The sequence below is a fragment of the Tigriopus californicus genome, chromosome 7 (genome assembly GCF_007210705.1).
Source record: "Tigriopus californicus strain San Diego chromosome 7, Tcal_SD_v2.1, whole genome shotgun sequence".
Taxonomy (NCBI): domain Eukaryota; kingdom Metazoa; phylum Arthropoda; class Copepoda; order Harpacticoida; family Harpacticidae; genus Tigriopus; species Tigriopus californicus.
In genome coordinates, this window is record NC_081446.1 from 10,446,300 (window position 1) to 10,458,249 (window position 11,950).

At 41.6% G+C, this 11,950-nt stretch overlaps 1 protein-coding gene across 1 annotated transcript; it reads left to right on the top strand.

Annotated features, from left to right (window-relative positions):
* The first annotated feature begins 1,984 nt into the window (after window positions 1–1,984).
* On the top strand, window positions 1,985–4,009 carry LOC131883962 (chitin deacetylase 1-like). The gene has a single exon (XM_059231574.1). It carries the CDS (start codon window positions 2,313–2,315, stop codon window positions 3,936–3,938), a length of 1,626 nt encoding a protein of 541 aa, XP_059087557.1. The 5' UTR covers window positions 1,985–2,312; the 3' UTR covers window positions 3,939–4,009.
* Window positions 4,010–11,950: the final 7,941 nt, after the last annotated feature.

An 11,950-nucleotide genomic window follows, 5' to 3' on the forward strand; every position in this document is an offset into this window, starting at 1 on the left:
TGTGTGTGTGTGTGTGTGTGTGTGTGTGTGTGTGTCTATGTGAGCATCGTTCGGTTTGTCTCTTTTTCTTTTTCAAACAAAGCACCCCTTAATCCAAAGCCAAATGGATATCCCGAACTCGATAACATCTTTGCTTGCTTTGGCTTGATTCACTTGCGTGATTTGAGTAAAAAGGTTGAACACCCATTCATATCCATGCTTGAATGCAGAGCCTCTTGGGTTTATGGTCGCGTAACATTTTCGCTGGCAGTGCGTGTTTTTTTTGTGGTGGAAACCATCTCCGTCTATCTGGGTGGAAAGATCTTGAGAGGAAGACTGAGAAAAGGAAGTAGTGGCCTGTGGCGTGCCCCAGGTCAATCTTTGCCCTGTACGCTAGGAAAAGAATGAGAGGATGTTAAGTTCCTCGGCTCGTATGTCCATGTCGTGGCTTCACTGGTTGACCTACCTTGGATACAAGGAAAGTTGATTGCCTCACTAACGCATCTTATGTCACAGAAGGGAACACTTAACGGCTGGAACCCACAACACGAGACCTCGGTATGAAAGTATTAGCCATGTGGGGGACTTGCGACACGCGGAAAAGAAACAAAGCCGGTTGATCAAGCCATTTTTAGGGGGTAAATGGATATACGTTAGCATATCTCATTTAGATGACTATAAACCATGGTTGCGTACTACATTGTTTATACGGTTGTATATTTAGGCATATCGTTTAGAGGGTTGTTTTGTTATATATATGTTGTTTGGAAGGCTCTATACGTGCTTGTGCTTATAGTGCTAACAGTAACAGTGATTGTCTTGGTGAAAGGTGAATCTGATGAATCTGGAGTATTTCATTAACTGTCATGGCTTCTTTGTTAATTTCGTCCAACATCGGTAAGCCTTTAAGGGTGAAGTGAAATAAAAATGAACGTTTCATTAACATTTTTTGGTGGTACACAAGCTTTTACACCAACGCTGAAATCAGGTGGGATAGTGGCCAAATCACTTATCCTTCTTGACCGCAAAAAGGATTAATATTCTTGTCCAGGATTTTTTTTGCGGTATTCCTTACGGCTGCTGGGATTGGAATCCCAGCAGTTCAAGACGAGAAATTTATTCATTTATTTACTTTTATATATTATTTGATCGACCAACGAATTAGAGTTGGCTGATCTGGCTAACCCTTGAATATAAGGTTGATCAGGAGTTTTAGTCAAAAACTTGTCCAAGTCTGACTTAAATCCTGCTACTGGACCAACGCCTACATACGACGATTTGAAGGGAGCAAATTGAACAATGAAGGAGCCCGAGAAAGAAGAGAGTTGGACTTCATTGTTTTAATTAGCCTGGATTCTCGAGGGCTTGAGGGTGCTCTCAAAACGCACGTTAAGCACTCTACGGTCACTACAATTGACCCTAAATCCTGGGTTGGGACAAAGCTCATGAAAGAATTTAAAGACATTCAGTATCAGATACCTGTCTTACCTTCTCTGAGTACTGTACAATCCCAACCTTTCTAACCTCTCCCAATACGAGAGGTTATTTTTTTTTTTTTGGACATACATAAGTAATCAAAGATGGCGAATATTTTTCCATCGGCTTATTCTTATTGCTAATCATTTTCAGTTTCGGGGGGCATGAGTCTCTGACGTTGCTAGGCACTGTTCAGGACGGAGCACATTCGTTTGCGTCTTATACACATTTGTTTTCATGGTTGAGTTTTCTTCGTTTCAAGTCTAGAAGCGTCTTGCCTTCCCGATCTACTCACACCATGGAACATTGGCCACGTCTAAGGAAATATACATGCTAGTACCACTACGTATGTACCTTCTGTGCGTATGCAGTATGTTCGTACGTAGGTATCCACTTCGATCAAGTGGGTGATGCCGGGATTGGTTTCTTGGCTACTTCCACCGCTTGCGGCGGGCGTACACCTCGCTCCTTCAATGGATAGATGGAAGATGTTGGGAGGAGTCCTATTGGTTTCAGGTAATCTTTCTGGTTCCATCCACAGGGTCATTCAGGCGAAGCTAGCGCAGGATACTTGAACTAGTGCGAGTCAGTGAAGGAAACCCAGCATCAACCTTGTTCTTCGTTCAAGCGTTATTTCACACAGTCGTGATCTGGAGTTGAAAGGTGTCAAAACTAGAGGACACTCTTGGTTCTCTTGAGTGGGCTATGGCCGTTTGACAATCACACATACGCCCCAGACTCTGTCTTTGACTTTTGTTTCACATTGTCCCTTCTTTCCCTCCCGATCCCCTTCCCATCATATTCCTAGCATTGTTTGGTTGATCGACTTTGGCACAAGGAAGCCGTCACTCCACACGATGTTTAGCCCCATCAGGCCCCTGTTGCTCTTGAGCCTGGGCCTTTTGTCCGTAATGGCTCAGCCCCCTCGCAAAGAGTCGGAGGGAGACCTCCTGGAAAGGAGCGTCAACGAGCTTTGCAAGGATCGACCAGCCTCCGAGTATTTCCGTCTCACCACCGAGAAGGATTGCCGCAATGTGGTTCGATGCGATAGTGCAGGCTCACAGGGAAGTATTCGTCTGGCCACGGTCAAGTGTCCGGATCAGCTGGCATTTGACCTTGAGCGTCAGACGTGCGACTGGAAGGCCAGAGTGTCGAACTGCGATCAACTGTCCAAGCCTCGTTTGGTCAAGCCCCGATTAAACACGGACGAGCCCACTTGCCCCGAGGGCCAGCTTCAATGCGGCAGTACGGAATGCGTCGACCAGATCCTTTTCTGTGACGGCAATAGTGATTGCTCTGACGGATCGGATGAGAACGCATGCGGTGTCGACGAGGATCCGAATCGTGCAGGCAAATGTGACAACTCGATTTGCCTTTTGCCCGATTGCTTTTGCTCCGCTGACGGAACTCGAATTCCCGGAGAGAACGCCGAGGTGGCCAACACGCCCCAAATGGTGATGTTGTCCTTCAACGGCGCTGTCACCGAGACCAACATGGAAATCTACACGAGGATTTTCAACGAGGAACGAGTCAATCCTAATGGATGTACTCCCAAGGGAACCTTCTTCGTTTCTCATAAGTACACTAATTACTCCGCCGTTCAGGAGCTTCATCGACAAGGTCACGAAATTGGGGTCTTCAGCATCACCAACAACGAAGATGAACGATATTGGTTGAAGGGAACATACGATGATTGGCTGGCTGAGATGGCTGGAGCTCGTCTCATTGTGGAGAGATTCGCCAATATCACGGATGGATCGGTCATTGGCATCCGCGCTCCTTACCTCTTGGTTGGTGCCAACCAGCAATTCGCCATGATGGCTGATCAATTCTTTGCCTATGACACGTCCATTGTGGCTCCATTGTCTCGCGTGCCAATGTGGCCCTATACCCTGCATCAATTGATGCCTCATAAGTGTCATGGTAACAAGCGAAACTGTCCCTCCAGAAGTCACGAGGTCTGGGAGATCCCCATCAACGAGTTGGATCGTACGGAAGATAAGGAAATTGATGATCCCCTCACCGGTTGTGCCCTTGTCTCTTCGTGTTCGAATATCTACACCAAAGATCAATTCTTGGATCTCCTCAGAAGCAACTTGGAGCGCCATTACAGCACTAATCGAGCTCCCCTCTCTTTGTCCCTGGATGCATCTTGGCTCCAAGCTAATCCCGATTTCGCCAAAACCATTGGAACTTGGATGGATGAGGTACTCTCCGAATTCAACGATGTCTACTTTGTCAATCATGTCCAAGTGATCCAATGGATGCAAAACCCAGTGTCCATTAACGCTCTGAGAGACTTCGAGGAATGGAAAACCAATTGCAATAACAAGGGCCAACCCTTGTGTTCCCTACCCAACCCATGCCCATTGACATCGCGGGAATTGCCAGGCGAAACCATTCGCCTCCACACGTGCATGGAGTGCCCTAACAATTATCCCTGGATCTTGGATCCCACTGGAGACGGGTTCTCTTTCAAGTAGAACCCACTAAGTTGATTTATTACTCTTTACTATTTGCTGAGCTTCTCATTCCACTCCGCTTTCAAAGGAGATTGAAATATTACATTCAACTTAATAAAAAAACATGACTCTCCTTCACCCAAAAATCTAATTCCTCTACTCTGTAGCTCACTCACTCACTTTCTTCACGGATCTAGGAAATTCTGTTTATCGTCACAGACTGGATACGTACGTAGTATGCATATCCTTTGATCTCCGCTGTTTGATATCCGAGGAGGTCTAGCTGAACTTGGCAAAAATTGTACACTGTAGTTTAACTACCTGTACTGGTATGTGATCCATGCTTGTAATATGACACTCAACCCATCTCGTGTGAATGACAACCTCTCCCAATCTTGAGTGCTTAATAGTCCAAATAGTACCACTGCTACCACTCCTAATACTTCAAAGTGGTCTACCATTCTCATCAGAGAATTTCATTCTGTTTTTCGCATGGCTCAAAAATCTGATGGATGAAAATGAAACCTGTCAAAGACGGTTTGGCAGTGAAGAGAGAAGAGCAGGGAAGGATACTGATTAGATTGAATCCAGTTGACCTGCTTTTTTTGATGATGATTTTGAGAGTCTCAAGGACATACTTGCTTCTCTTCATCTTCACCCTCAACTAGACATTGAGATCAATTCAATGAGAACAGCGAACTCTATCTCAGCATATACCCAATTTAACGAAAGACACAATAAAGATGGAGCCCTTGGCTTGGTTCTGGTTATCTAAGCTGGTGATCAAGGCGAATGTTGGCTTGACCTCTCCTGGGAGAAGGATATTGTCCTTGGAAAATGTTAGCTAATATGAAGATCTGAGGATCACTGTTTAACCTCTAGCAAACGAGAACGCTTGTGGGCGGAATGGGAAAACACGGGAGGTGGCTTTTCGACGGAAAACTTAAACCAGTGTTCTTCTGAAGACATTTTCTCGACACTGGAAAAGGTGTTAAACGGACATTTGTGCTGGAACTTGACATAGAATGCTTGCTCACTCATAAACATTTCGTTCATCAACCTGCAATGAGACCTGACATGGAAGATCCAAATGAATTACTACACTACAGTACTGTACTTAATGTAAACAGGGACTTTGTGTCCGTTTGTTTAGGGTTGGTCGAAAAAAATGGGCCTTTGGTTCTTGCTTGATTACTCAAACATCGGCTGCACTTGTTATTTCAAGTTGAGAGATGGAAGTATGAATAAGCAAAGAAGGTTCCACAACGCAAGTTCTTGTGCGATCTGAAAAGAGTGAGTCGTCAAAATACGGAAGTCAAGTCAAGTTCATGGACAAGGTCAGGATGAGGCCATAAAATTAAAAATCAGTGAGGATTGAAAGAACGGAGCAAATAAAAAAAACCATGGTATTTCGGGTACAATCGAGTGCCATTTGACACGTATGTCAAAGCTAATTTTTGACAATTTTGCGTTGTTCCAATGCGGACGGATTTTATTTGATCAGTTATTTCGAATACGATTATCTTTCAAATTGTTGGGCTCAACATATTCTCAAACTTTGGACACAAAATTCATCCGAAAAGATGGTTGCGGGTTTTTTGTTCATAGAAAGCGTTTCTCAACATTAGGCAAATAGTGATGAAAAGTCAAACATGAATTGGTTTTAATAAGACTTATTGTCAGGCTTGTAACCATAAATTTTGATTGCATTTTGCTTTTCACAGAATGTCTTCAAGTAACGTGACTGTTCCTCACTCTCTGCATCTTTCATATCCAACAATAAATACTACTGATGTATGCCCACGCCCAAACTTTCAAACCAGTACTACCAAGCTGGATCCAAGTTTTATTTTTTGGGTCAGAAATGTAAGTACACTTGACCTGAAAAAAATAAGACTGAGATCAAAATTGGCAGTACTGATTTGAAAGCTCAAGTCGCAAGCAGATTGACCACATCAGTAATAAGTACCCATTTCGAAAACGGGTCACCCAGAACTAAACAAAAGGCAGCATCATGATATTCTGGCCCAATGAACTTTCAATGATAGATGATTCGTTTCCATTACGAAGACTTGTTTCCTCTATCTAAACCAGAGTGAAATTCAGAGAACTGGTCCATTTGTCATTTTGCGTAGGTTATATTTTGGATTTGCATCAGGCAAGCGGTACTAAAATAGCATCCTTCACATCGATTTTGGGTGTTCCTCCTTGGTTGGCTGACTCTCAAACAGAACCTCATCATTCTTGGACGGTTGATGAGATCTTGAGCTCACTTTGATTCGCCAGCCATTCAAGTATTTGAAAGTCAAAGTTAGAGCTAGAAATGGGCCCACCTGGGATGTTAGATAGATCTCTATCTAAAAAAACTTCCCGCTTCCAATAGTTTGTCAACTCTTCTTTATATTCCGGCACATCCTACTTTATCTACGATCCTCGTCTGAAATTGTTCCACTCACTTGGTTTTGATGACACATCGTTTTTATCAGCCATAACTGACTTTGTAACTCGGGAGAATTTTACATCATACTTTTGATTCCTCCTCCAGACTTGAAAGTGACTTGGCAGTGAAATTGATCAGTTTGATCGTAGACGTCCAGCGAGGGGATTTCAAAGTAATTTTTCTGAGCATAGGGTACCATGTTTATGTGATTACCAGCCTTCAAATTGGTAATGGGAAAGAGTAAAAATGTGAGATGAGTGATTTTAGTCATAGAAAAATAAAAATAATCCATGTGAAATAACTAAGTGAAGAAGCCATTTCAAAACTTTTAGAAATTCATATTTATAGGGCCAAATTGTCGCTTTAATCTAGCTTGATTAATAGTTTTTTGTTATAAGTCGTATGATAAATTTAGCAATAGTTTTTTTGTTTTAAGTGGATACAACGGCTTCATAGTTCAAATGGGTTTGAAAGCTCCAACATATTTTGAATAACCCAACCTTTCACCTCAGAATAAAACTAACTTAGTGCATGGGCAAAAAAAATAAAGGAATATGCGGCAGTTCAATGCCCAGGTGCATAAATAAATACTCGTGCTTCCACCCTTTTATTGGTGTCTTCAAGGGTTTCATGCTTTATTCTCCCCTAAAGTCATCATGCTAAAAAAGTCTTGTCTTGGGAAGTGTTGATTTACAGTTCGAAATTAGTACAAAGGGGAAAAGTCAGGGAAAATGCAATTTTCGGAGAGTCCTCGGGTAATGGTCAAAATTACTTTTTGTGCGTTTTAGGACTTGGTAAGGCACAATGGTGCCATGAAACTTGCAGACATTGCACATTTCAAGTGACCACGAAAATTGCCAAGTTAACAAGAAGGAAATACTGGCGAGATTGAACATCTCCTTTTTCGTGGTCCACGGATAAGACAACGACAATGACGACCATGAGGTTGTCACATCGATATCCTTTTGAATTTAAAACCGTTATGAAATTTTTCCTCTTTGGTTTGTTTCTTTCATGGAAAGTCTCTTAATCCAGCAGAAGTTTAGTTATCAATTGTAGACCAGAGTCCTCTCTCTTTTTCTCTCTCTTCCACACAAGATATGCTTCAATGGGTCTGATATGAAAGATTTCCTGAAGTAACGAAAGAGAAGATTTCATTCCAACTTCCAGCCACAATTTTAGTATTTCGAGGGCAAGACTGACTTTATTCCAAGTTTCTTATCATTAAATAAAGTGAAAAGATTGCTAAGGGTGCCATGTGACTGTTTTCAGGGTGGAGAATCATTATCCTTGGGTAGAAAGATCTACTTTGAGAGTTAGGCCAATGCTCTTGACACATGAAAAAAAGCCAAAGGATCTGAAAAAAAATAATTGGTTTGTTCGTAAATGATATCCAGTCGGAAATAAAAAAGTCGGATGAATTAGTTGGTAACACTAGACCCCCGGTCCCTCGGATCTTAACAAATCAGCAGTTTTGAGTTCTGCTCCAGGGATTATTTGGTCCTTGCTAGGTTGAGTTTCGTACATCTAACATTAGGGCCTAAAGGCTGTTGTAAAATCTCGCAAGTTTTGCCACAAGTAGACTTTGGTGCACAAGTGCTAAAGTTCAGTGTCGTGCGAGCCAATGATATTTTGCAGCTCACTTTGGCTTTGGACTTTCCTTGATGAACAAGAAAGTCGGGAGACTTTTATCACTTGATTAACTTACCTCAACTTTTTAAATACTTTTGAGACGAAATGAAGAAAAAGTCGACTTTCACGTTCAAAATTCTCGCATAATAGTGACCGATGATATCAACTTTATCCGAGTACCTAAGTAAAGATTGAGTAAAGAGGGATTCTGTAGAACTGAAATTTGGTGAATTGCATTTTCTCTACAAGGCTGTAATCGTTGCGCAATAAAAGGAAAGGATTACAGTTACCATTTTTTTGGCCAAAGTTGGTAAATGATTTCAAAAACATTACTCGTAAAAATGTAAGGGCGTTACTCGTCACAATTATTTTTCTTGAAAAGCAAATAGCCAATATTTTATCATTATTGAATCATCATGGCCATATTTTAACCTATCTGGCAAAAGAAACTAAAAAATAAAATCCCCTTTTTCGCCATTTTGTTTTGAGTTGCATTGGGATTAACGCTCTTATCAAAAAAAGGGAACGGATTACTGCTATTTGGATTCTTGTAATTCTGCTAATATTCCCGAACAAGGTTTTTTGCGGACATCCTTACCGTTACTGAAAATGAGAATGGTTGAAACTAGATAACACTTTGAACTCAAAATCTAAAATAAGAACTACCAGGAAATGGAACTCGGACGTGTAAGTAATTTTTGGGAAAGACTAATTTCCATCAACCACACCAAGTAGAACATAAAAGCTCGTTAGGGAGGCTGGAACCGAGGAAATCCACTCTTTATTTTCGAATGGCAAACATTTTCGGGGATTAGACCTTAATTTCCATGAAAACTTGAGAGTAATGAAAAATGATCCAACCAAAATTGAAACCTTGACATGTTGTGACAAAATCTTTAGGGGTCCCAGTCTTGGAACAAAACAAGTCCGGCAATAAGCTTTGTCATGGACTTCTAGAAATACAAGGACATGTCTTTGTACTGTCATTTCCAGGACAAAACAAGGGTTCAACACCTCCTGACAAACAAAATGATGGCAAACATGTTGTGCTCTCCATAATTAACAAGTGACATTAATAAAAATAAAATCATGATTGTTCTGTATTCATTCATTTGCTGGGTCCTGAAACCTATTTGTCTTGGATTTTCATGGCTCAAGGTATTAATTCCCAACTACCGTTGTCATGATGAGACTATTTTTTTCGTCACCTTCCGGTCCCCTCCCAGTTTCCCAAGAAAATGTCAACAGGACGACGATCCATTGGATTGAGTGAGTACTGTGAACTGCGAAGCAAGGGATCATTGATTGTTCCGTTAGTATTCCCAGCAGCTGATCCCTGGTTATTGAACCTGGCGCTTATCTTATGTTTGAAGCCATAACTGTGGAGTAGTTTTTGGCAAAGAAATTGGGTTCCTCAGGCCAAAAGAGGATATCCCTAGACAACAACTCCCATCGCACACATACAATGACTGACCTTATACCGCACATCTTCGAGACTCTTGGTTCAGAGATTCGTATCTAAAACTGTTCGGTCTTACTCGCCCATCTCCGTGGGACTTATAAAAGGAGAACCATTGGCTAGATTGCCTCAATCCCATTTGAACGAAAGGAGTTATGAAAATGATCAATGGTTTAATGAAAATGATCAACTGGTTTAAAAGATTTGACTCGTCAAAATACTTGGGTATTAGTTATAATTTTGATGATCGTCTTAATGAAACCATGTGTGCAAACCTTTCTGCTTTGATGGGCATAGAAACCGAAAATTCATAATAAAAAGAAATGAATTTTGTCGAAACACAAACAAGTCTCAGGAAATGGCATTTTAAGCAGTTCAAGCAAAGAAATATACTTTTGGGACGAAGAAATGCACCAATAACGGCAATATGAGGGCGCCAATTAGGTTAGGTTAGATTACAAGTACATTCATTTCTATTCATACTCTAGCGTACTAAATGTAAACAAGTTGTTCCATATTATGATCTTTTGAGCGAACCAAAGCTTTGAACCTTTTTTGGGCAGAAACATCGTCCAATGCCGTCTCTCATGCTATGGCGAGGGCACCAACATTTGGATAGTTTCTTTCGCCAACCTTCCCTATCCTAAATACACCAAACAGAAAAGTCCATGGGATTCAGATTTATTGAGGAAGGTGGCCAAATACCCTCGTTCCAGAATGACAGAAAGCTGTCCTCACACCACTTTTGGGTCAGACGGGAGGAGTGAGATGGCGCTCCATTTTACCGAAAGCAATAACCATGGTCCCATTATTTGATCCAGGGAGGAACCTTTATATCCAAAGGGTCGATTTAGACTTTGGTGTTGAACTCTACCCCTTTAGGAAAAAACAAGCAAGGGCCATTATCAAATACCCTTGCCCTGATCATGACCCTGGCCAGATGTTGCCGCAAAAAGACCATCCAAGAATAGATAGGATTTGCTGCATAAAGGACGATTCCAGGCCTGCTGAACCGTAAAAATGTTATCTTCCGTCCAAACGGTTGCAGGCCGTGGCCCACCTCTTAAGCCAATCCAAACTGACCAAGGTTTTCCAATGTTGGGCTGGATTTACCTGGCATTCAAGTCCAGGGTTGCATTTTTGAAAACCCTTTTCAAGTCAATAATCCAGTTGCATCTCGTAAATGCTTCCCCAATCTGGGCCCCAATATCGGCAAAGGGTTAGATAAGATTGAAAGAGTACAGAGATATTTTACGAGATCCATTGAACCAAGGTATTGGGCAAGGCTTCAAACCCTGGGATTATTATCCAGCGCAGGTACGAGCGCTATACATTCGTTTAATTCATGTCTTTATTGTCTTTGTCTTTACGCGGAAATAAGGAGCATTATAGATAGACGAGGTATCTCGTGTGAAATGCGCGATAAACACAATCGACTGAATAAAAATCTATTGAAAATGGCAAAATCCACCCTTGTTTTTAGAGCTGGGGAGAGTCCGGAATCGAGTCCAAGTGCACTAGAGTCTTTTGCTCGATTTTGAAGAAATTGGCCGAACTCGAGTCTTTTAGAAAGGACTCGACTCCGAATTCGTCGAGAAAATTATGTTCATATTTTCCTAGAATTCGAAAGACGAATCCTTTGGTTCGTGATGCCTTGAGCTGTAAAAAAGTCGATTATATTTGGCAAAATAGGTGCTGCAAAGGCTGGGGAAAAATGGCGAAATAGTTGGGAAAATAGTCGATAAAACATACGGAAAACAAGCACTTAATGATCTATTTTAAGACTTTGAGGAACCAGAAGCTAGATTACCAATTTCAAAGCTGTGGTCATTAAACAAACAACAACGGGCCTAAAAGGTAGCTAATTTTGGAATTATTTTTCCAAAACTTCCGAAATCGAAGGGTCTTCCCCTCAATCTGGTTAACCTGAAGAAACTGTCAGCAAATTATTTTAAGTTATAAATGGCGAGGCTCATCCCTCCGACCCTAGCACTCAAATACGAAAAAATGCTTTTGTGAAGCTTTGAATCAATATCAGGTCCAAATGGTCTTGGAGAGAAGGCTTCAATACATCAGGAAAGGAGAGAGCAAGACCTAGGTACCTGTGCAATGCGTTTTGTTCAACCTGTAATTGCAGTCCTACCCCATGCAGCCTTGAGCTCGCCAGCTCATTCTGGTTTTAAACATTAGAACCAGTGATGGGATCAAATAAATTTTCACAATTAGGACTGCCAGAAAACACTCTTTTTACACCTATAGTGATGACCCTAGTAAAAGGCTCGAATCCTCTTCCGTACTCGAGCCTTTTGCCGGATTCGAGTCGGGACCTAGCAAGTCCAGCAAAAAGTCAAAAAATCAAAGGGACCTTACGAGTCCGACTTTTGCAGGACTCGCCCCAAAACTACTAGTTTCAAATCGAGGGGTAATTTGCTACCGTTCTCTCTTCGACGATTCTATGAATTAGATGACCCTCTGTTAAGTTTTAAACAAGCCTTAGATCGT